The 26,127-nt window shown below is 46.6% G+C and overlaps 1 protein-coding gene across 7 annotated transcripts in view; it reads left to right on the forward strand.

Annotated features, from left to right (window-relative positions):
• The window catches only part of AGAP1 (ArfGAP with GTPase domain, ankyrin repeat and PH domain 1), a 636,823-nt gene that overhangs the window by 475,119 nt on the left and 135,577 nt on the right, over positions 1–26,127 (forward strand). For 5 of the 7 annotated variants that reach the window (XM_077155532.1, XM_077155527.1, XM_077155529.1 and 2 more), the window contains exon 12: positions 24,341–24,502. The exons of the other annotated variants lie outside the window; for them this stretch is intronic. In XM_077155532.1, coding sequence (XP_077011647.1) covers positions 24,341–24,502 — 162 coding nt within the window. The remainder of the gene's footprint in view (positions 1–24,340; positions 24,503–26,127) is intronic. 7 annotated transcript variants of the gene reach the window in all.

Raw genomic sequence — 26,127 nt, forward strand, 5'->3', positions numbered from 1 at the left:
CTGCAATTACAAGGAGAAAACAGTATTTGGGGGCTTAGTGTTGCTGACATGAGTGTGGCATGCCAGCCCCACACCTCATCGTCTCACCTGGTCACAGTTCACCTGGCGTGCCATATACTAGTTGTCTGGCAGGGGCCACTGCAGTTTTGATAGCATTTCAAAACAAATGGTCCCCAGTGGACTCCAAAATTATCACTAAGAGAAGCATGCTACCGTAGTCATATTTTTTCCTGTATAATATAATTAGATAACAGAAGGATTTTTTGTACTTCAGATTTTTAAGCTTCATTTTCCAAGCTAAGAGGCTCCACTTTAAGCCAGCTGGTTACTTTCTGTTCATTTTTTCTCGACACTTCACCTTAATGCAGAAAGCGTCATCAGCGTCTGCTCCCCGCAATCCATCCTTGTTGTTTTCATTTAGTGTCACAATGTCAAGAAAAGCCTGTGTCTGGAAGCGCCGCTTCGGCTGTGCGCACGGGTGCCGTGATGGCAGCGCGGGGGGGGCGGGAGGGGCAGGGGTCTCGTCAGCCCCCCTTGGGCAAGGGCAGCGGCAGCACCCCTGGATGGGCGGGCCCTGGAGAAGACAGGTCAGGCCGGGGCCTCCGGCTGGGGCGCCCCCTCTGGGCATGTCACCCTTGCGCACCGTCTGTTTAAAATTTCGTTTCTGAGAAAGTGCAGGTAGGGATGCCGTTCTGAGAGCCTTACGCGTCAGTGGGTACGACACGTGCCCGCTTAGAGCCAGGGGCGTGGCTGTCATTTGTCTCTGTTGGATTTTTGCAGTAATATCTTTGAACTTTTCCTTAATTATAAAGCATTACATTTTACAAAAATTAAAAATGCAGGGCAGGCCACAGTGGCTCAGCAGGCAGAGTCCTCACCTGCCATGCTGGAGACCCAGGTTTAATTCCCAGTGCCTGCCCATGTAAAAGAAATTAAAAAAAAAAAAATGCAGAGAAGCTTTTTGCTTTAAAAGAAAAACTCATTTCTACACTCAGCTGTTAGTTTTGGGCGCTATGCCCTTATAGCTCAGAGAGAGGAATGTGTGTGTGTTGGTAAAGATTGGATTATATCATAACTGGCTTTTTCTGCTTTACAATTTTTCTGCTATTACAGTTTTCCATATCATTAAATATTATTTCCATGTAACTTATTTAAAAGAAAGTGACTGAAAATATGTTGTTTCCACTCATTCTAAAAACAAAGAAACAACCGAAGTGCCCAGCAGTAGGGGATCAGTTGAACTAATTATGGTAAGAGAGGACACCACTGCCTGAATAGGTGAGCGCAAACCGGGGGACTTGCAGCCACGGAAGTGTATTGTCTTAGAGTTCTGGAGGCCAAAACTCTGAAAGCATGGTGTCAGCAGGCTGTGCCCCCCCGAAACCCATGCGGCTGAACCTTCCTGTCCTCCCCTAGCTCCACTGGTTTGCCGGCCACCTCAGGCTTCCCAGGCGTGCGGTGGCAGCAGTTCCACCTGTGGCTTCTTGCCTCACGTGCTGCCAGCGTCCACATGTCCCTCTGCTCCTAAGATACTGCCCTGCCCCACTGCTCCGCCTGCAGTGACCTTTCCAAAGGAGGTTCTGGGGCTGAGGACTTCACCGTGTCTTGTCAACTTTTGAACGTGGCTTTGCATGTAGGGACTTGGAAAGATGTCCCTGTGTGATGCTGCATCGCCACCGTCCTCCAGGATGGCACTGTCCGCCCTGCCATGGGGCCCCAGGCCGGCCATGTGTGCTGCCCCATGGGCCTGTGCCGGGAACCCCTCCTGATCGGGGTAGCCTTGCTGTCTACCTGCCCACCTGCGGGGCCATTTAAACTTGTCCCCCAGCCCACCTTCCCTGCTTTGCTTTCTCCACAGCACTGACACCTTCTGACAGCCTTGGGGCCTACTGATGTTATTAACAGTCCTGGGCCCCCCTGGGAGTCAAGCCTCTGGAGACCCCATCTTTGCTGCTTGTGCACAGTGCCTGCCTGTTTGGGTGCCCAGGTCACACCTGCAGGGTGTGGACGGCTGGCGCACCTGGGCTCCAGACTCTGAATGCATGTCAGCACCACTCGCGAAGGGCGCCACCCCGAGACGGGAAGGACAGGAGTGATGGGCCAGGGCCCTGGGGGTCAGCATTGGGGGTCCGGGCTGGGCACATCGGAGCCAAGCTGTCAGCTGGCTAGGGCCACGCTGCCCAAACCGTGTACGTGTGTGTACATGCGTGTGCAGACAAAAAACAAGAGAATTAAAGTGGTGGGGGGGGTGCCATTATGGAAGATTTTTACTGCTTTCCTCTTTTTCTGTTTTTGGCTTTGAATGTGTATTACTCACCTAAAACTGTTGAAAAGGTCATCTTCAAATGTGAATTCTACAGTTAGAAGGGACACAAATTAGGAGGTGAACAGTTGAGACTTAGGCAGTGGGAAAACGGAGTTTGAAATTTCAGTGTGTCAAAAAGGAGGGGGCATTGTCAGCAGGTCGCCCTCGACGGGTGACGAGAGGACGAGGATCAGAGCAGGGCAGAGGCTGGCATCGGAAGCTGGAGGTGGGGGGGCAGGATAGGCCGGAGCTGGACATGTGTGTTCCTGAGCAGCCGAGACCGCCAGGCACATGCCCCTGCCGCAGAACCCCCGTCGGTCCTCTCGGGGTGGCGGGACAGGTCTCGGGCAGGACAGTGGGGTTCAGTGATTAGAGAAGCCTGTTGAGCCGCGGGGAGGTGTCACCTCTGCCTGGGTGCCTCGAGGCAGAGTTGTCCAGAAGTGACCTTTCCCAGAGCTAGTATGAAGGTAGCATGCCAATACCAGGTCTCTTGAAACTTTGCGAAACAGAGTCCTCTGGGGACTGAAGAGGAGATGGAATGGATTAGTGACAAGGGCTTTGCTACAGAAACCCCAACGAGAGTCAGCAGAGGTTCAGGAAGACGCAGTTCGATCGAGGAGCTGGGCAGACCCCGTGTGTTGCCCACAGAGGCCGCCCCACCTACTGGGAATTGGATGGACAAACGGGCACTGTCCACGGTAGGATGTACGCACCCTAGACTTTAGTGAGGTCGACCACATTATGATATTTGGTGGTCGCTGAGTGCCTGGGCAGACGGCAGGTCCCACTCTGCACCTCCCTCATGCCGGGTTCGGCTTGGGCGTGGACATTTGTTTTGGGGAAGAAGCTGAGCTGCAGGCAGGTGGACCAGCAGGCCCTGTCCCACATCTCACTTTCTTCCCTGGAAACACGAGTTACACTTGAATTTGTATGAACGGTAGGTTTAACACCTCCCAAGAGGCCAGCGCATACTGTTCCAAAGGAGCGAGGAAGTATGCTGTGACGCCCCGACGGGGCCTCGCCTCAGCCTGGCCTTGTGCAGGTTGCCTCGGCCTGGCCCTCTGCACGTCGCCTCGGCCTGGCCCTCTGCACGTCGCCTCGGCCTGCCCCTCTGCACAACGCCTCCGCCTGGCCCTCTGCACGTCGCCTCGGCCTGGCCCTCTGCTTGTCGCCTGCGCCTGGCCCTCTGCACGTCGCCTCGGCCTGGCCCTCTGCTTGTCGCCTGCGCCTGGCCCTCTGCACGTCGCCTCGGCCTGGCCCTCTGCTTGTCGCCTCCGCCTGGCCATCTGCACGTCGCCTCCGCCTGGCCATCTGCACGTCGCCTCGGCCTGGCCCTCTGCACGTCGCCTCGGCCTGGCCCTCTGCACGTCGCCTCCGCCTGGCCCTCTGCACGTCGCCTCCGCCTGGCCCTCTGCATGTCAGCTGCTTTATTCTTTCTCTTCAGCTGAGCAGAGCCCGGTGCAGACCCGCCGCGTGGCGCGTGCCGAGAATGGCTTTCCCACCCGTCTCGTGTCCGGGCCTAGGACTGTGCTCCCGTCCTTAGCTCCGGCCTGAGGAACGCGAAGAGATGTGGTCCATGGTCCGCCGCCCCGAAGCTCAGGGTTTGCTGGGGAAGGCGGGCTGCCGTGGCCCGTGAAACAGGATCCAGAGCCCCAGGATGCGAGAATGCAGTCGAGGGTCGCAGAGGCAGGTTCCCCTATCTCTCCCGCGCCTGCAGCCAGGCCAGGCTCAGAAGCTGGGAGGCAGGTACGTGGGGATGTCCAGCCTGGGTGTTCACCTGGAACGAGGCACTCCCCTCCACCTCCCACCAGCAAGGGCCATAAGCTGCCTCACTCCAGAGGCCCCCGGTGAGCAGGAGATGGATGGACAGCGGGGCCTGGCATCCCAGGTGTGTGGACAGGAGTGCGTGGCCAGAGAGCGTAATCCAGAGACAGTTAGGGGTTCCTGGGGGTGAGAGGAAGAGAGGAAGGCTGCTGTGCTCCGGAGGCTGGCACTGTGGCTGACTGTGTTCCCCAGGGCAGGGGGGAGGGTGGTCGTGGCGGGGCACAGCAGGTAGCTGCCCTTTTAGTCCCCTCCCCCAGCAGATAAAAGGCACCTGCAGGGAAGAAGGATGCACTGCTCTGTGATGAAGAGTAGGAAGCAGCTTCCACCTCCCAGGGTGCCGGGGCCACCGCACCCCTCACAGACCCCACACAGACCACCGCACCCCTCACGGGCCCCACACTGAGACCACCGCACCCCTCACGGACCCCACACTGAGACCACCGCACCCCTCACGGGCCCCACACTGAGACCACCGCACCCCTCACGGGCCCCACACTGAGACCACCGCACCCCTCACGGACCCCACACTGAGACCACCACACCCCTCACGGACCCCACACTGAGACCACCGCACCCCTCACGGGCCCCACACTGAGACCACCGCACCCCTCACGGACCCCACGCTGAGACCACCGCACCCCTCACGGGCCCCACACTGAGACCACCGCACCCCTCACGGACCCCACACTGAGACCACCGCACCCCTCACGGGCCCCACACTGAGACCACCGCACCCCTCACGGACCCCGCTGGGAGATTGCTTAACGAAGAGGAGTTGTGAATTGTTGTGTTTCGAAATGCATTTTTACCTTTCATCCTATTTTAAAGCCGGCATCCTCCACGATCAGCCACAGCGTCTGGTTGAGCTGTATTGACCAAATTCTAGACATGGTGAGATGCTTTAAAACTCAAATCAGATTCAGTTCAGGATCTCAAAACACTTTTAAAAGTTTTTTTTTTTTTTTTTCTCCTTTCTTACCTTTTTTTTCTCTCTCTCTCTCTTTTTTTTCCCCTGGCCAGGGCAAAATCCAAATTCCAAGAGTAAAGTAGAAGTAACACGATGAAACTGTTAGGATGTGAATGAAGTCTGCCTTTTGTTTTTTCAGAAGAGTGTTGTAGAATTAGTAGTGAATTATTAATTACTTTTAATCAGAAATAAATTTAATCCTACTTTATAAGCACCTTTGTCAGTCCTAGAGATTGCACTCTGAATGATTGCTTAATTTTGTGGAAAAAGAAAACAAAATGAGAGACCCATTGGCTAGTGTTCTCAAACTGTTGAAGAAGTCTGTAATTCTTCAAAAAACCCGTCAGAATTGAAATGATTTCAGAGCTGTAGTTTTATATGAACCAATTTTATTGATGGCATCTTCATCCTTGGGATTAGTGTTGAGCAGACACCCCAGGCCTAGCATTTGACAGATTTTCAGACAAATTAAAATTCTGTCATGTTACAAACTTCTCCAGCGTTTTCCCCGCTCAGGAGTGTGTATTGACAGTGTGGGGGTGGGGGTGGGGTGTCTCATGAGATTCAGGGGTATAGAACACAGAAATTTTGAGCAGTTTTTTGGGGGGCTTTTCCATTTTTTATAATTCCTTTGTTTGCCTAGCATTTGATAGTCATAACTATTCGATTTCCTTTAAGCGGCATTTTTGGAAATGACAAGCGTGGGATTCGGATTGGGGCAAACATATATTGATAACTACTCTGGGAGATGGACTGTTGTAGTTTGCTAGCTGCCGGAATGCAAAATACTGGAAACAGAATGGCTTTTAAAAAGGGGAATTTAATAAGTTGCTAGTTTACAGTTCTAAGACTGAGAAAATGCCTCAAGTAAAGCAAGTCTATAGAAATGTCCAATCTAAGGCATCCAGGGACAGGTGCCTTGGTTCAAGAAGGCTGATGAAGTTCAGGGTTTCTCTCTCAAGTGAGATGGCACATGGTGAACACAGTCAGGGCTTCTCTCTTGTCTGGAAGAGCACATGGCAAACACGGCGTCATCTGCTAGCTTTTTCTCCTGGCTTCCTGTTTCATGAAGCTCCCTGGGAGGCATTTCCTTCTTCATCTCCAAAGGTTTCTGGCTGGTGGACTCTGCTTCATGGTGCTGTAACATTCTCTGCTCTCTCCAAAATCTCTCTCATTCTCCAAAATGTTTCCTCTTTTATGGGACTTCAGCAAACCAACTAAGACCCGCCCAATCCATTTCAACAACCACTCTTGATCACTCAAGATCACATCAAGTTGTGACTCCCTAAGTTGCATCTCCAGGGAGATGATCTAATTACAGTTTCAAACATACAATACTGAATAGGGATTAGAAGAAACTGTTGCCTTTACAAAATGGGATTAGGATTAAAACATGGCTTTTCTAGGGTGCATACATCATTTCAAACCAGCACATGAACACTAACTGGATTATCCGAGGCAAAACACAATGAAAGACACGGTGGCTAGGTTGGGCGAGTGCCCTTAAGTGCAGCCGTTGTTGCCACGGGAATCACATTTTATGTCAGAACAAGATAAACCATTTCCTTGTAACCCTCGACAGTCTTGTATCCTGGGCATTTGGTGCATCACACTATGCCAGCCTCCGAACCTGTCATGCGCCTGGCAGTTCTTATGCCATCGGAACCTCATTCCTTTGAAAGAAGGAGAAATCTTAAACTACAATTATTTCTTGGAAACAGAATTGACCACTGAGACCTACTCTTGTGCTCTGGTACATTTTGTATTTCTTCAGACTGCCTTAAAGTTTGTAGAATGTCCTGTCAGTCTCCCTGCTATGTATTTCTGGTAAATTACTGTAAATACAGAGTTTTAATAGGAGAGTCAAAAATCAAAGGCCATCACCCTCTTATCTTTATTAGTGCCCCACCAAATTTTCTCCAGTATTCAGTGCACGTATGATCTGATAATGCACGTGATCTTATAATGCATTTATAATCTTATAATGTACTTGTGATCAGTGTTTCACCTTCTCTGTTCAAATGAACGGGTTTGTAGCAGCCGCCACCTGTCACTAGTTTACAGACACGAATGGGTAGATAATAGCTAGTTCTCAGGGAAAGGCAGTTAGAGGTTAACTCCAGCCTTGGAATCTCCATAAAATATGTACTGCACTCATTAGTCATTAGCAGCATGTTACAAAATTGTCAAACAGCAGGAGAGAGGAATATTCTCTTTGCAGTAGCTGTTAAAAGAGTCATCTCTAGCTTTTAAAAAAAATTTCATAGGACAAGTCCATAAATTTTAGATGTAGGATTTTTCTTTATATTTTTTTACCAAAAATGTTTATTTTGTTAAAAGGCTACCGCAAGTACAAAATAGGTACCCAAGCAGTTCATGGGGCAGCCTTGGGCAAACATACTTTCAGTGTCTCTGCGAGTTCCTGTCAGTCCGTAGTAATACAGAATTACCATGGGATTAGTCTGTCGGCATGTTTTTGAGCTGTTAGTTTTCTTTCTCTTTTGTCCACTGCCCTTTCCCTGGGGCCCAGAACTGTGCCTCATACAAGGACACTTGGTAGTTGCTTGTTGAATGAGTAACTATGTGACATCCGCACACGCACACACGCACACACACACACACAGGCATGCCCTGAAGGTCACGGGGTCCCGTGTCTCTAAATGACTTGCTTCACTGTCCAAGTGGGCTGCATGCTCGCTGACTTGTCGTCCTTCAGCTCCAGCCCCTGGACTTTGTGTTCAAGGTCACTGTGGATAAATGATCCATGGGCCGACCTTCCCAGACTTCCTCCCGGGCTGAGAGGTCCAAGGACCAAAAGAGCATCCAGGAGGCCAGTGACCAGGTGCTCGTTAGGGCCCAGGTGTGCGAAAGGAGCGGCGTTTCCTGTGACTCGGGGGCACCGATACGGATACTAGCACTCGTCTCACTGACCCTGTCGGGCCACCCACGACCAGTAGTGGCTGGGGGACCACAGGGAACCTGTTTCATAACCACACCTGCCCCATGGCTTAGGAGAGAGCACTAAAATTACATGGAACAGAAGCTTTGAGCCTGGTTTTAAATGTTCACAAAGCATTGTTTCCATGAGAGCAGACAGAAAAGAGGGGGGGGTGGGTTGCAAATTAGCATTTGATTCCATCCAAAAAATACCCTGGTGTTTTCCACTGCTGCCTTCAGATATAGAAGGTTACATGAGCTGCCCCAGGGAAATCTAGATTTTTTTGAGAGAAGATGTGATCTATCATCATAATAGGTTGATAATTTATTCTACAAAAGCCTGAAAACAGTAATATTTAATACAGATTTTTCAGCTGGTATTCAAATAATAATTAAATCTCTTAGGTCTTAATCAGTTGTAGGGTATACTGGCCTTTTTTCTCCAACTTTTAAAGACTTTGCTTAAATGGATTTCCTCTGTGTGTGTATCTGCATACATGTGTATCTGCGTGGGTGTCTGGGTGTGTATCTGTGCACATGTGTCTCCCTGGATGTGTGTCTGCGTGTGTATCTGCATGTCTCTGTGCGTGTGTGCCTGGGTGTGTGTCTGGGTGTGTTGCCGTGATAATGGCATGCATCCTGCTGGGCAGTAGGGACCCATTAAGAAGTTAAAAATGAGGGGGACATGACTAAATAAGGAAAACATCTGTGGAGTCAAATCACAGCATTAAAAAGAAAGTTCTGCTAAGGAAAGGCGCGCAGGGTCAGGTGGAGCTGAGAGAGGGGCAGCCTCCCCCGTGTGCAGGCTGGAGGGCTTCACACTGACCACAGGTCCTGCTGCCCCGTGTCTGCAGGAGTTGATATCTGTAGTTTGTCCAACTTTGTGATCTGTTTAAAAATACATTTTCCTCCACCCTTTATGCTATCAAAATTTTTTCCTCTTAAACGATCTTTTGGTGTTAGTAATGTATGTTTCCTCTTATGGTTGATTACCAATAGTACTTAGTTTAAACTAGGCTGAAGGCCATTTCAGATAAAATTGGTTGCCTTTTATAACTGTGTTGGCAGGTTTTCAGGATCACAGGAAGCCGAACGTGTGCCTCCGCCCTCGGTCCTCACCTCCACCCCTACCTAGAGTCTGCCCTCTGTGCCTTTTTTAAATGAGCGTATCATCTTATCATAAGGTGTAGATGCAGAGATGCACAATTTGAAGAAAACAATGCAGGTACCAGGTCCTGACCACCCGTTCCAAAGCCTCCCCTGACCGTCGCCTTTCCCCTCCCTAGAGCTCACCACCTCCTCCTTTATGTGTTTCTCATCTCTGGCTCCCCATGGGTTGGCCATATATGGGTGTCGTTGAGTAATACGTTAGGATAAAACATGCTGTCAGTGGGTGTGCCTGTGCTCAGCTTCACTGGGCCAGGAGAGACTGTTTCCCCAGAAGAGCAAACCCACCCAGAGTGGAGGAGAGGCCCCCTGGCCCATGTCCTTGCCAGACCTGAAATCTTTCAACTTCGTAGTTTCTGCCAAGCGAATGGGAATGAAATTCCGGCTCACTTTGATTTGCATTTTCCTGATTACTCATGATCTTGCATATCTTGCTTATCTCATCTTTAGCGATTCTTTTTTCTTCTTGTACCAGTTACTGAAAGAGTTGTGATAAAATCTCTAATTTTGGTAGGTTTGTTAATTTTTCTGTATTTTGCTTTATGTGTTTTCAGGGTGTATTATCAGGTGTGTAAGAGTTTAGAATTGTTTTATCTTCCTTGAGTTAAATATCCCTTCTTTGCCTCTAAAAATGCCTGTGCCTTTCAGTCTAGTTTGTCTCTTATTAATATAGTGATCAATCTTTGATCTAGACAGAAAAAGGACAATTTGCCTTTCCTGTTTTCTTTTTTTGGGGAGTGAGGGCACATTTTTGTTTCATTTAATTCAGTGACATTATTTAACAAGGTTCTTTTTGTTTGTTTGTTGTTTTGAACAGTTTTATTCATACACCATACAGTCCATCCAAAGTGTACAATCAATGGCTTTTGGTATTATCAGTACCCCATTATTGACTCTTAACTTTGGTATACTGCCTTTGTTATAGGTGATGTAAGAATATTACAACATTACTGTTAATTATTGTCCTTCATTTACATTAATTGTGCTTTTCTCATATGCTACCTATATTGGTTTCATAGTGCTGCTGGAAATGCAATATGCCAGAAATGGGGTTTTTTTTCCCCCACATGGGCAGGCACTGGGAATCGAACCTGGGTTTCCGTCATGGCTGGTGAGAACTCTGCCTGCTGAGCCACCGTGGCCTACCCTGTGTTGGTTTCTAAGAAAAGAATTGATTAAGTTACAAGTTTAAGTTTCAAGGCCATAAAAATGTCCATCCTGAGGCATCCAGAGAAACCTACCTTGTCTCAAGAAAGGCGGACGGGCCCAGAGCACTGTCAGCTGGGGAGGCACGCGGCTGGCTTCTGCTGGTCCTTTGGATTCTCGTGTTCAGAAGCTTCCCTGGGAACATCTTCTTTTTACATCTCCAGACGCCTCCCTCTGTGTTGGCTCTGAAGCTTTTTCCAGAATGTTTCCCTCATAAAAGACCCCAGAATGATACTCACCTTGAATGGGTAGAGACGTCTCTATGGAAACTACCTAATCAAAAGGTCCCACCCAACAGTATTGAGTCAGGATTAAAGAGCATGGCTCTTCTGGGGTACCCAGCAGTTTCAAGCCAACACACGACCCTAATATTAGCACCTTGTTGTAGTGATATGTGTTTGTTCTAGTTCATGTGAGAACTTTCGTGTTTGTACAATTAACCACAGTCGTCTTCCACAACAGGTTTCTCTGTACTGTGCACTCCTATGTTTTGTCCTCTAGCTTTCCTTCTAGTGATCACCATGGCCCTAGACTTCTTTCAGTCATGCTCACACTCAGCTACGTTAATTACAGTTACAGGATTGAGCTGCCATCACCGCTCCATTTCTTTAGGACAGGAACTTTGTTTTATTTAATTCTGTATTTGCAGCACTTAGAAGAGAGGCTGGCACAGGCGAGCAGGCAGTCTGCCTATCCATCCTTCCATCCATCCCGCACCACACTGAGCACATGGTAGAAAGACTGCACTTGGATTGGTGTGGTGTGTGAGATGAAGAGAGGATTCAAGAATTTCCTGGGGATGTTGACTCATACAGCTGGAGGGACGAAGCTACCATTCCCCGAGGCAGGACAAAGATGGTGGTAAAGGCCGATCAAGAGCAAGTGTTCAGGAGCTTTACAGATGAGGAAACTGAAGTTAAAAGCGATGAAGTAGCTTACTGGTAGCTAGGCTGGGATTGTGAACTACCTTTCTGATTCTACAGCTGTGCTTGTGGTTCCCCCCCTGTGGGTCCCCTCTACCCCCCATCTGCTCCCTTTGGTGGTCCTAGGGCTTGGCCGTCCTGAGGACCATGGGTTTCGGTGATGGAAAGGGGGACGTGGGTGAAATGCAGATCAAGCAGCAGTCACTGGGCTTTAGAATACGACGGTCTGGATGCCTCACTCATTGTTGGCGGGAGAAGCACAGCCCTTCCAGGAAGCCTTTGACAACACATCCCACAAATGATCATTCTCTTGGCCCCACAATCAAACTATCCTGAAGTAATCATCCTAAATAGTGAAAATGTTCTGTATAAAGATGAGGATGTGTCATGGTCAGGAATTTGAAATTCATCTAAGCAATAGGAAAATCAGGCAAACTATGGCATGTTTCTTTATATTGGGTTTTTTCCTAAAGCTAGGGGCACCATCCCTGCTTTTTCTAACCACATGATGTCAGTAGATTGAGAATAGGAACGGGCCACGAGGAAGCAACATTGTTTTGATGTATTTCTGTACCTTGGACTAAATGAAATCCCTGTGCCACATTCAGGACCCTGGACAGAGTCCCTCGCTGGGCTCTGGGCATGGGCCTGGGAAAACCAGCCTTTCCTTCGCCTTGCGCAGGCTCTGAATCATTTGGCTCCATGTGGCTTTGAATCGAAACCACAAAGTTTCTAACAAAGGAAAATGTATGTTATCAAAAGGGGATCATACATTTAATTAACTCCTTTATTTAATCGAGTTTTCCACTCTGCATGCTCAAACTTTCTCCAACCTGGTCGCACAGTGGAGCATTCCATGGGAAACAGGCGATCTGTGTAACTTAGCAGCTGTGACCTGGAGAAGTGGTTGTAGCTGATCATGTGAGACGAGATGAGGCTGGCAAGAAATGGGAATCTCTTGAACTGATTTTGTTTCTACCTAACAGTGCTGCCCAGAGAGCAACTTTCTGTTGTTCAGAATACACTACATTGATTTAAATTTTTGCAGCTTGCATCCAGCTAAAAAATCAACTAAATAGCTAATTGTGTTTCTTTTTTTTCTATTTTTTTAAACATAACAACATACAAACACGAACATTCTTAACATGAACATTCCATTCTTGATATATAATCAGTGACTCACAATATCATCACATAGTTGTATATTCATCAACTTGATCATTTCTTAGAATATTTCCATCACTCCAGAAAAAGAAATAAAAAGAAAAAACTCGTACATACCATACCCTTTACCCCTCCCTCTCATTGACCACTAATGTTTCCATCTACGCAGTGTGTTTTAATGTTTGTTCCCCCTATTTTTTTTTCTGTACCCCTTACCACTCCCATTCATTGATCACTCGTATTTCAGTCTACTCAATTTATTTTAACATTTGTTCCCCCTATTATTTATTTATTTTTAAACCATGTGTTTTGCTCATCTGTCCATACTGTAGATAAAAGGAGCATCAGACACAAGATTTTGACAATCACACAGTCACATTGCGAAAGCCATATCATTATACATTCATCTTCAAGAAACATGGCTACTGGAACACAGCTCTACAGTTTCAGGCACTTCCCTCTGACCTCTCTAATAACCTTAAACTAAAAAGGGGATATCTATATAATGCATAAGAATAGCATCAAGGATGACCTCTCAACTCTGTTCGAAATCTCTCAACCATTGACACTTTATTTCACCTCATTTCTCTCTTCCCCCTTTTGGTCAAGAAGGTTTCTCAATCCCTTGATGCTGAATCCTAGCTCATTCTAGGATTTCTTTCCCATGTTGCCGGGAAGGTTTACAAACCTGGGAGTCATGTCCCATGTAGAGAGGGGGAGGGCAGTGAGTTTGCCTGTCATATTGGCTAAGATAGAGATAGGCCACATCTGAGCAACAAATGAGGCTCTCTGGGGGTGACTCTTAGTCACTAACTTTAAGTAGACTTAGTCTATCCTTTGTGGGCATAGTTTCATATAAACAAATCCCAAAGATTGAGGGCTTGGCCACTGCTTGCTAGAATATCAGGAATTCTCCAAATGGGAAATTGAATTTTCCCCCTTTCTTGCCATTCCCCCAAGGGGACTTTGCAAATACTTCTTTGTTCACTCTTCAAATCACTCTGGGATTTATTGAGGCATCACACTGGATAAACCTACAAAACCTCATGCCCTACTCAAGGTTCCATGTACTTATGGTGTTCGGTTAACCTGTCCATGTAAGTTGCATTAGGAAATGCACAAGTTGAAATATAAATTTTGTACCAAATAAGCATTTTTTGCTTTAGTCTCTCACAGAAGCTGAAGTTTTAAAATATGATAGCTATTGTTTTTCTCACTCTTAAATTTGAAATCCTCACTTGTGGTCCCTAGTACGTGCCTTCTTGGTGCATTTCTCTCATCATCGTCAGACAGTCTACTGCACTTGCCCACTATCAGCTCCTTTAGTCGTCCCTAAAATCAGGTGATGATATTTAGCACAAGCTGGCCATCTGGCATGAGGAAAAAACAAAGGGATCAGAGGATGCCTTTCAAAAGCCTGTCTTAGTGGGAGAGGAAGAGATAACAAAACACTGATCAGGTGCAAAGAAAACCATGTGAGTCGAGAGGTTGGAGAGTAAGAGGAAAATGACTTGGGGAAGGAGAAAACATAAACAGTTGACTATGCAGATCACTTGCCCATTTTAAAATTGGGTTATTTGTCTTTTTATTGAGTTTCAGAGTTCTTTATAAATTTTAAATACAAGTCTTTTAACAGATTAGATTTCCAAATAGTTTCTCCCATTGAGTGAATTTTCTTTTTACTTTCTTGATTGTGTCCTTTGAAGCACAAAAATATTGAAATGTCTGTTCCTTCCCCAGTGAATGTCTTGTTGCTCTTGCCAAAAGTCAGTTGACCATAGACACATGGTTTTATTTTATTGATCTGTACTGCTCTCCTTGTCAGTATTGCTTTGTCTTGATTACCTTAGCTTTGTAGTAGGTTTTGAAATCAGAAAATGTGACTCCTCCTACTTTGTTCTTGTTTTTCAAGATTGTTTGGACCTCTCTGGGTCCCTTGCAATTCCATATGAATTTTAGAATCATTGGTCAATTTCTACAAAGAAATGAGCTGAAATTCTGATGGGGATTGCATTGAATCTGTAAGTTAATTTGGTAAATATCAATGTTGTCTTCTGATCCATGAACATGGATTTTTTTCCATTTATTTAGAACTTTTTCTTTCAACGGTGTTTTGTAGTTTTCAAAGAATAAGCTTTACATTTCTGGTTTTTTTTGGTTTTTTTTTTTTAGTAAATCTGTTTCTAGTTTCTTTTTATTACTATTGTAAATGGATTTCATTTTCAGGTCATTCATTGCTAATGTTTAGAAATACAACTGAGTTTTTATACCGATCGTGTATCCTGCAATTTTGCTGAACATTGTTCAGTTCTTTACTAGGTGAAGTTTTACTCTTTTCCAATCGGTATATCTTTTATTCTTTTTCTTACCAAATTTTGCTGGCTGGAACCTGCAGTAAAGTGTTGAATAGGAATGGTGAGAGCAGGCATCCTTATTTTCTTGATCTTATGGGGAAAGTTTTTAGTCTTCCACCATTAAGTATAATGTTTGCAATGGGTTGCCCTATATTGGGTTTAACTTCCCCTCTTGTCCTGGTTTATTGAGTATTTTTATCATGGCATGGTGTTGGAGTTTGTCAAATGTCTTCTCTGTATGTGTTGTTGTATTTTGTGTGATTTTTATTATGGCCTAGCATATGGCTTATGCTGGAGAATGTTTGATGTGCACTTGGGAAGAATGTGTATTCTATTATTGTTGGGTGGAGTGGCCTATAGATAGATGTCTAGTTGGTTAATGATATTTTTCAAGTTTTCTGTTTCCTAGTTAATTTTTTTTCTGTCTAGTTTCCTTTTGATTATTGATAGTGAGGTATTGAAGTCTCCAACTATTATTGTTAAGTTGTCTATTTTTCTTTCTGTCAGTTTTTATTTCATGTATTAAGGTGTTCTGTTGTTAAGTATTCTTATGTTTGTAACTGTTATAAATTCCAGATGAATTGAGCCTGGTGCCATTATTAAGTGACCCTCTTTATCTAGTAAAATTTTTTGTTTTAAAGTCTATTTTGTCTGACCTTGGTGTAGGCAGTCCGCCTTTCTTGTGGGTGCTGTTTGCATGATATTTTCCCACCCATTTCTTTTAAATATCTTTGTACCTTTGAATCTGAAGTGTGTCTCCTGTTGTGGAAACGGATACAGTTGGATCTTGTTTTTGTATCCAGTCTGACAGTCTCTACCTTTTGATCAAATTGCTTAATCCATTTACATTTAATGTTATTGATGCAGTTGGATTTATGTCTACTACTTTACTTTTTGTTTCCTATGTGTTTCATACACGTCTTTTTGTTGTTGTTCTTTTATTCCTCCTTTACTTCTTTCTTTTGCAATGTTTTCTAATGAAGCATTTACATTTCTTGAAATTTTTTCCTGGCTGTATTTAAAAAATTATTTCATTAGTGGTTGCTCTAAGGTTTATCATCTACAACTGAGCTTATTAGAATAAGTTTCAAATTTACAGTAGCTTATTTCCTGTGAGATAGGGAAATGTTACTCCTATATAGCTCTATTGCCTTTTCTCCCTCCTTTAGTATTATTGCTGTGTGTATTATATCTATAAATCTTGCAAACCCAACATTGTTGTAGGTATTACTTCACATAATTTTATGTTTGTTACAAACACTGTGAGAAGCCAGGGGATCAATTGTATAGTTAAGGCTTTGGCTATATTAACCTTTTTTATTATTTCTGATTTATCTCAGAATATCTTTTTTAACCCTTCAATTTTTAAAAGGTAGCTTTGCCTGAAATGATATTCTTGATTGATAGTTTTTCTTTGAGTGCTTAACATATGTGAATCTACTGTCTTTTGTCCCCCATTGTTTCTGCTGAGAAGTCAGCTATTGATCTTATTAGGTTACTGTGTAAGTGATGAGTCATTTTTCCTTACTGCCTTCAAGATTTTCTCCTTCTTTGGCTTTCAGCACTTTTACTGTGATGTGATCATTTGTCTTTTCTGTTTATCCTACTTGATGTTTGTTGCGTGTAGGTTGTTTTCCAATAAATTTAGGAAATTTATTAATATAAATAAATTATTTATATTAAATAATTAATATTTATTATTAATTTATTTATTTACAGCTTAAATATTTTTTCTGCTCCTTTTTTTTTCTTCTGTACTTCCAATATTCCCATTGCACTTATGTTGGTGTATCTAATAGTATCTCATATCTTTTTGAGTCTTCATTTTTTATTCATTCTTTTTTCTCTCTGTTCATATTGCATAATTTCTGTCCATCTGTCTTGGCTAATTCCTTCTGCCAGTTCAGATCTACAGCTGATCCCTTGTAGTGATTATTTTTCTTTTCAGTTATTGTACTTTCCTATCCCACAATTACCATTTGACTCTTTTTTATAACTTCTGTGTCTTTATTGGTGTTCTCTATTTGATGTGACTCTGTCATTGTACCTTCCTTTACCTTTTTTATCATGGTTTCATCCTGTATGAAACCACAGCTTATCAGCTGGGCAAAGGGCATTTGGGGGTCCAGTATTTTCTATAGTGCCATGGTGAAGATAGAGCCTCCATCCCACATTCACCTGGACCTTAGCCTCAGTGACAAGTACTGGGGTCGGGGTGAGAAATGTTGGTATCCATTCTCTCCCAGGAAGATAATCTTCTGCTAACTCTCTGCCCGGGAGCTGGGGGACTTGGAAGCCTCAGAGTCTTGGCTGCAGGAGTCTGGAGTGCAATTTCCATCTCACTGAGTTGGGAGGGAAGAGGAAGAAAGGAGGATCTTTCTTCAAATACTGCAGACTCTCGCTGTCCTTACCCAATTTTAATAGATTTTCTTGAGTAAATGGTAATTCATTTGCAGTATGTACTTAGTATCATTTTCAAAAATCTTTAAATACATATAAATGTATATTTATTTCTCACCAGTTTTGCTGGGGAGTGGGTCCATGAAAATCCTCCTACTGATATGCCAGAAGTCCCTCTCTCTTTCCCTTCCTAATAACATTCATCTTTTAGCTGCCATTATAACAGTCTCTCCTGAATCTTGTGCCTCTGAAGGTGACTTCTTATTCTTCTTTGTTTTATTTAATTTCCAGTGAATTGAACTAAGTGAGTTAGAGATTGTCACCCAGGCTGGTAAGTGTGTTCACATAGTTACCAAGTTTTGATGCGATGAGAGTCAGTGTTGGAAAATTAGAAAGTGCTTGCACTGTTCAGAGGAAACACGTTAGTGGGAAGAGAAGGCAGAACAATCAGATCATCGGATCATGTTACGCTCTAGTAGAAACCCACAACCCTTGAGGTGGAACCACACTGAAGAACATCTGGGTGGAGACAGAGGAGCAGAAGTGATGTCATTGTTAAGATAGGTGATTCTCAAACGTAGTCCAGGCCTGGAGATTCTGCTTTAGTAGAGCTGGGGTGATCCCCCGGGATTTGTGTATCCCCAGATGGTATATTCCCAAAGCAAATCATGAAATTCAGGAAGAAGTAAGACGTGGTGGTCGCGGTTGCAGCAGCACGTGGTTCGCCAGCACAGCCGCGGTATCACTCAGAGTCGTTCGCAGCAGCAATCGTCAGCATCTGCCTTTCTCTTGAGATCGCAGGCTCTTCGGTCCTGCCCATCTTTTGATTGTCTCGTCTGCACCGCATTGTTCAGAACTTTGTATAGGGCTAAAGCTCGCACGTCTGTTTCATGATCCCCTGCCAGGCCAGGACAGACAGGGCGGCACACCAGTCCCAGCTCCCCATGGCTGCCGCCCGTGCGCCTCCTGGCTCAGGTGGGAACATGTTTTCATCGTGGGAACCTGGCTCTGGGTGAGTGAATGAGACCCCAGAAGGGGTGTTGGAGATGGCCTCATCCCCACCTGTAATTTTACAGAGAACGAAACAAAACCTGGCCATCTTTCTTGTCCTTGTTACTGTTGCATTTTATCTTCATTGTGTTCTTTTTTTTAATTCTTTTCCAAAGGGCAAATGTTTTCTAATTGCATTCTCGTGGATTTTTAATTCAGCTTCACTACCTGATATACACAATCCAATAGAACTGAAACCAAGGAAAAAGCCATTGAAATCCACTTTTAATAACATTAACCTAGTGAGGTTATCGTCCTTTGTCACTGCTTCATCATCCAATTTTTTTTTTAATGTCTAAGCTCCGCCTTTGTGTTTCTAAACTTCCCCAATTCCTATCAACATGCGGCTTTTCTCTACACAGCTCAGCCCTTAGGTGTGTATCTTTTTTGCTTTCCAGCGGTTGTCCACGGAGGTTATGATCCCCGTGTTCACTCTCCTGCTGCTTTAGGAGATGGTTTCTCTTGTCTCTTCCAGGGTAGTTTAGTTTCAGCAAGAAGCAGACCCTGAAGCCCCAGTTCTACAGGCACTCGTCACAGGACTTCCCTTGAACATAACTGACTCAGTAAGCATTTAATTAGTGATCAGAATCTGTGCTTTTTTTTTTTAAGTGTTAATAAACATATTTCTTAGTCAAAATCTTCATGTTCAGGAGGATCATATTTCCTAAATTCCAATTTATTAGGCTTAATTTATAGAGACATCCTGGTGTAATTGAAAGTGACCCAAGTTGGAAATTCTTCTCCCCTATATTTCCTCTCAGTGCAAGCCCCTCCTATTGTGTTCCTTTCCTCCCCATCTTTTATAACTCTGGCTAGCACTGTGTTATCTTTTTCTCTGCCTAGCACTTGTCATCTTCCTCACCCCCCATGGTCTCCTCGGCCTCTTCTGCCGGCATCCTGCGCCTCTGTGTGAGCGCCACAAGCTGCTAAAGGGACGGACAATAACACCAGTCTCTAAAACCTCTTCAGAGGTGGGGCTTCAAGTCAACCTCCTTCTGTTGAAAGCTGCGGTCAAAAGCCCTGTGAGAAGGGCAAGGTTTTGAACTCCACTTCACACTCCCCTTTTAACAGAGCCCTAACCTGTTGTGATCTCCTTGGGCGGCAAAGGTGGGCTGTTCTTCATTTATCCGCCTTCAGACCTGTCTCAGCTTTAGAAAGAACATAGCCCTCATGAAAGACCTAAATTAGCTTTGGATTGTTTTCCTTGAATCAGGGGAATTGTGTTTTGTTAACTAGTTCCTACAATGACTTCCTCTTGAGTTTGTAGAAAGCCTTAGCTCTCAAATGTTTCCCCCTCCCTACCCCCCCCACCCAGTACTGAGAAATGCCACATTTTAGACAGTTTTGTATTATTTCAATACAAAAAAAAAAAACAAAAGCAAAAGATTTTTTTGGTAATGCATTGTTCCTAATATGGACAAACAACTACATTAGTGTATATGTAAAAGAGAAAGAAGAGAGGATGAAAAGGCTTAGCCCCAACCTTTTTGTTTTCTTTTTTTTTTTCGGAATGATGCAGGCTTCTTATGAAAATACATTTTAAAGCGTTTCATAACTTTAATAAGCACATAGGAAACTGACAGTCTGCCAGCCCTTCAGGAGCCATTGGCAGTTCCTCCAGGGAGCCTGGGTGGCTCGTTGCAGCCGATTGCAGGTATCCCCTCTCCAGATCGAGCCCTCCAAGGTGGAGGGGCTTCAGGAGTGCCTCTGGGGGTCCCACTGCTCCCTGAAATAAAGCTGGAGCACAGCGTCAGGGCAGGGGCCTGCCTCCGCGGGGATGGCCAGTGCATGGGGAGGACGATGTCGGCAGCGGGATTAACTGCCGTTGCACAGTGGTGTTTGCATGGCCCGTGCTCCTGCTTCCAGGCTGCAGGAAGCCCCTGTCTGGGCGGACACACTCCCAGCCACCTGGGAGCAGCAGGGGTGTGGGAAGCAATGCACAGCTGCATCCATTTGAATATCGGTAGGGTTATCACAAACCTATCAGCACACCTGGCATTGACAGCTATCGCCCAGGCTAGCTAGCTCCCTGCAACACTTCATCAAAAATTGTCCAGCTAATGATCGGCTGGGCAGATAATCGGAGGAGAGTTAATTGTAAGGTTCGATATGGCATCTTGTCAGCAGAGATAAGTTGTCACGTTTTCCACTTGAGCTGAAACTAAATGATTGTAAAATAAGTTATGAGTGTCCTTGGGCCTGTCTGCTGGAATGATAGCTAAGAATACATTCCTGGCCCATCAGTCTCAAGCAGGCTGCTTGATATTTATGCGAAGGGAATGTTATTTTATTCTCCCTCCAGTCACGCTTGTCAGCTTTCCGAGTGAAAAGTGAAACTGCTTCTTTGACTCATACTTCACGTTCCGAAGCTCAGAGAGACTGCAGATGGTTATCACTATTGCTCGTATTAGATATTTTTTGGGGTGCGTGTTGAACATTGATGCCTGGCTGGGAAGAACTGGTGGCCGACACTGAACACACAGGACAGGGGGCAGGACGGTCCCCCCAGCTCAACGACTCGTGCCACGTGCACCCAGTCCCTGTCAAAGCCGGGGTAGACGTGCAGTCATGGGGTGTTGCCGTTTTGAAGTTGGCATGCCTTTCTTCTCTCCGTTTCTCCCCTCCCATGTTCAATGCTGTCGACAGCAGCCGTCCATCCTCGTGCCCAATAATTGACGCAAAACAGAACAGGTCATCCGTGGGTGGCCAGGAGCGGCAGGTCCCCTCACCCAGGTGGCAGCGGGAGCGTCTGCAGCACTGTGGAGCTGGGCTTCTGGGGGGTTCTTCCATCCGAGGCGTGCCCGCCTCCAGTGGGAAACGGGGCAGCACAGCACAGAAGCCTGGTATGTTTTGATTGCTCTTATTTCAAATGGGGTGGTGAGTATTAAACTGCTTCTCTTGGAAGGGTGGACTAAGATGGAGAAGTCAGGGCCATCACTGTACCGTCCCAGTTCTGCAGCCCTGTGACCTGGGACCCCGTGGCTTTGTTCATGTCCCCTGACCTCGAGAGCCCACACGGCCCCAGCCTCGCTCCACTGAGGCCACAGAGCGCCTTGCCCCACCCCTTCCCATACCATCGTTCCCCGCTGTGCCCTCCCCACGCCTTAGTGCTGGCACGCTTCTCGGTCAGTGCCCCCACGCCTGAAGCTGCCGCTCGTTGGCGGGAAGTGCCTTTGGTTGGCAGCTGCCGTGCCCGGCCACCACCCACTCCTGAGCTCTGCCTGCTGCCCCAGCCCCAGCCTGGAGCGATGGATTTCTCTTAAGTAGTTGCGTGTCTCGACTTCCCTTAGCCCACATTAGGCGTCGGATCTCTCGCTGGCTGCAGTGCTGCTCGCCTCCCAGCTGTGGACTGGTACATCTGCCCCGACCCCACCCTGCTCAACATCTTCTGTTTTGCCTTGGACCGACACACAGCATTGGGTGCTCAGAACAGCCCAAAATAGCAAAGGCAGTCATGAAGCATGGCGGGGGGTGGGGGGGTCTTGCCCTACCATCTACAGCAAGATGACGCAGGAAGCCTTGGCAATCGTGCTGTCAGAACATAGATGAAAAGACCAAAGAAACAAAAGAGAGTCCAGAAATAGCCACCACACGTCTATGGATGCCTGCCTCACGACTGCATGCCTCGGTTCATAAGCTAAGTGTCGTAGAAAGAGCTGCTGGGAAACACTGTCCGAGAGACTGAATGGATTTGACCCTCCCAGACATGGAGGGAACCTTGTCTGGGTACGTCTGTGTCGTGGTTTTGAGCAGAGACCCAGGAGCCAGACCCTAGCTCTGTGACTTTGGCACACTACTCAACCTCTCTGTGCCTGAGTCTCCTTATCTGTGAAACAGGGGTGACGGTGAAGGCACATACTCGAGTAGGTGGTCTTGAGGATTGAGCCAGTAAGTATAAGTAAAGGGCTTAGCACAGTACCCGACAGGTAGCAGCCGCTGTGTAAGTGCTTGCGATTAGGAGTATGGCTTAAAGGAATAATGGGGTTAAGCGGGGGGGGGGGGGGGGGGGGGGGGGGGGGGGACACGGGACGGAGAGAGCACAGGTGACCTGAGGGCAGAAAGGCAGCTCATGAGAAGGGGCCTGAAGGAAGCTGGGCAAGAGGAGTGTGCCTGAAGCTGTGGAGTCAGGGGCAGGTGGGGGCTGGTTTAGCAGGAGGAGAGGAGCCTTTTCCTCTGAGAAAGGGTGAGAGGAGGGTTATAAATGGGCTGGGTCCATGGATGGATGGATGGATGGATGGATGCTTGTAGAGAACACATGCATGTGTTCAGTCCCGACAGAGGCCCACGAGGAAACTTAGGGAAAATCTCTGCCGGGACCCTTGCCCCGTGTCCTGGCAGGGGTGGACAGTGGGCTCTTCTGTCTGGCAGAAGGAGGCTGAGACAGTGGCTTGCCACAGTTACTGTAACTCCATAAAGTGGTTTAAATGGTATTTTGGCAACATTTTGTGAGCAGGGATCCACCACACGTAAAGGGAGCCAGGTCACAGCCTCGAGCTCTTGCTCCTGTGGGTGCTGGCCAGGCCCCCGAGGATCTTTGGGGTGAGGGGTTCACTGAGGCCTCCCCCCACCGAGTGGAGTGAGCATAGAAAGAAAGGTAGGTCCTTCCCGCCAGGCAGAGAAGAGAGAGATTTCAGGTCTTAGGACATTTAGAAAGTAGCATCCCAGGCATTCTTGGAGTCATATATATTTTTCAGATAATAGATACCTTAAGCTGTTTATTTTTATACATTTCTCAGTATATCATAAAACTTTTATAGAATTCTTTAAAACAAAGTTACCTTAAATTCAGTTTGGTTTCAAGTATCTTTATGTTTGAAATCATGTCTCTTCCTGCGGACACCCCCCACCCCATTTCCTTAGGGAAAGCCCCCCCAGCAGAGCCCCTTCCTCTGTAATGCCCTGTCCCTCGCCGGCCCCTGCCCTGGCTGTCTCCTCTGCCCAGACAGCCACCCTCTGTCTCCTTCACCGTCTCCAAGTCCTGGCTCACAGGTCGTCTTCTTAGCCAGGCCTGCCCTGACCATCCTGCTGGAAACATCCGCACTCACCTAGTCTCCAAATCCCCAGACGCGCCACCCCTGCTTTTCTTGTACTCACCACATCTTGATGTTCTCTGGGCCCCGACCGAGCTTCTGTGTAAAGGCTGGGACAGGGGTCTTCTCGTTCCTCTCGTCACCTGCCCCAGGCACCTGGAGGGCGGCTGCCGCACAGTCAGAGCGCGGTCGCTTCTAGGTGAACGAGTGGAGTGTCACCTGCCCCAAGCACCTGGAAGGCAGCTGCCCCACAGTCAGAGCACAGTTGCTTCTAGGGAGTGAGTGGAATATATTGCAGAGAACCTTCTGTCTTACAGGTTACTAAGGTGCTGAAATTTTATTCATGAAATGAAACGTCCCTAAGACTTTGGAGGCATGTACCACATGATCAGTGTGTAACAGGTCAAGTGTTTCACTCACAGAGAGTCATATTTGTGCTCTGGTTATAAATCTTTCAGAAGTAGCTTCAATGAACCAATTGGCAGGTCTGCTATACTGACCTCCAACACTGTTGTGGTGGTGGACATGGTGGGGGGAGGGAGAAATGGGGCACCACTGTTTAGTAATGATAAAATGAAATTGAGACCACCTGGAGTTTTGGGGGTAGAAAGAAGAGAATCAGAAATACCCATGGCGGGCACACACAGCTCTTTAACCCATTTAAGGTGATACTTTCTTATGTGTTCTTATGTCTCTTTATTTAATTCCTGATCTATAAAGTAATGATAGGAAGAGAAAAATAAGAGTGGAAACCATGAATTCTCCACTTTCCTTTTCCAGGGCACACTAATATTTTTCTATACTCACGCAAAGCAGAGAACTGGAAGTTGCGCAGCCTAAAGATAGTACAGAAATAAACACCTCTTTTTTTAAAAGAGCGGTGATCACAGGAGCAGGATTTCATTTGTGGGGCTCTGGGTGATATTGGGAGAACATTGCTGTGTATTTCGGTGACATCTCCTTGGCCGGTGCTCACCCCTTGCGTGACTTTGCCTCGTGCTGTCCCTTTGCAGACCCGGGGCTGGGCGATTCCGTGTGCTCCAGCCCCAGCATCTCCAGCACCACCAGCCCCAAACTCGACCCGCCCCCGTCGCCCCATGCCAGCAGGAAGAAGCACCGGAGGAAGAAAAGCACCAGCAACTTCAAAGCCGACGGCCTCGCGGGCACGGCGGAAGGTAAGCCTTCCCGGCTAGCAGCGCTCCTGGGCCAGGGCGGGCCTCTCCAAAACGTGAGGTTTCTTTCTCAAATGTGTGAAATCAGACTCTTTAGATCCTAGTGCACAATGCCAAGGCTCTGCCTGGACCTCCTGTTGGCATGGTGCACTGGGGGTGCCCGGGGCCCCCGTCACCAACTGGATTCCAAGGGTGATGCACCCCCTCCAGGGCCTGGTCATGCTGGTTTCCCCAGGGAGCACCAGTCACTGCCTCGGCACCTGGCACAACAACATCCCCCCAGCCGAGGTGAGCCTCTGTGCTGCTGGTGTGCGGATAGCTGCCTCGTGCGACTTAAGAAATAGCCTCTGCCACTGGCCGATCTGTGGTCCAAGATGACAGCTGCCTCGGTCTGGCTTTTGCCAGCATGCCATGATACATATCTCTCGCACGCCTGTCCATCAGCTCTCCTTGTTCCGAGGCTCTGCTAATATTCCTCCTGTCACGGTGTGTCTTGAGTCGTTTTGAATCTTCCTGTCAAGTCCTCAGTTTTATTCTCAGTGATGGCTCTAAAAGCGCTCCCTGAATCCTTCACATGAATTGATGTCTTTTTACTCTGTAGACACAGGTGTATCACAAAGCACTCGGACCCAAAATTGCATATACCTGATGAAAAATAAAAATTAATTTTAGCAGGAATAAACAACACAATAGTTTAGTTCAGAAAAACTGAAATATTTATAAACAATATTGTGCTAACATGAATCATGATTTGTAAGATCAGCGCTTGTGACAGAAGCCTGTCTTCAGCAGGGTTCACGTGCACGAGAACTGTCTATATGATTTGTACCTTCTTTTTCTATTTCCTCGCACGTTTTCTGAAAACTCAGTGTGTTTGTTCAAAGTGGCCAGGGGGTGGGCACATCAGAGAAGGGACCTATTCCCTCCTGCTAGCCAGATATCTGTGTCTAAAGCCTCAGTGCACACGTTAGCAAGGAAGGAACAGAATGCTGTGACATGCCAAATGCACTATATTTACGGTAATTCTGTGAGCTGGGCCACGTTGTTTCAGATACGGTGAGGGGCCAGGTTCAGAGCTGGCCAGCGGCGTGCCGGGATGCTCCCAGGGGCCAAGCAGAGAAGAATGTGGAAGTCCTTCTCCTTCAACATGCTTCTTAGCCATTTTGTCTCCGACAGGTTTCCTGCCAGCAGGAAACAGATTTGTCAGTAGAAACTACTCTGTTCATTTCATGCTAAGGGAGGATGACTCGGTTATACCAGCAGTGGTAAAAATGATGATTGTGGGATCAAAGCACCCACCCCAACAGCCATTGACCTTTCCACAGAAAGGAATCATGAAATGTCTTTAAATAACACCTGGCATGCACAAGACCAGAGATTTGGGATAAATCTGGGTACCAGCGTGGGTACCATACCCCCATGTCCACAGGCTGCACACACCTAGAAGAGAATGAGGCAGGCATGCAGTTGGCCACAGGCCCATTTCACAGATAAGCATCTCAGTGTGTTCATGATGTGTCTCAAAAATTGTGTCTAAGATTCTTTTTAAAAGCACAACTTGCTAGAAACAGATTAGGAGTTCTACCTATAACTGTCTATGAGCATTCCAATTATCCCACCCACCTTGG

The sequence above is a fragment of the Tamandua tetradactyla genome, chromosome 3 (assembly GCF_023851605.1).
Source record: "Tamandua tetradactyla isolate mTamTet1 chromosome 3, mTamTet1.pri, whole genome shotgun sequence".
In the NCBI taxonomy this organism is placed as follows: Eukaryota; Metazoa; Chordata; class Mammalia; order Pilosa; family Myrmecophagidae; genus Tamandua; species Tamandua tetradactyla.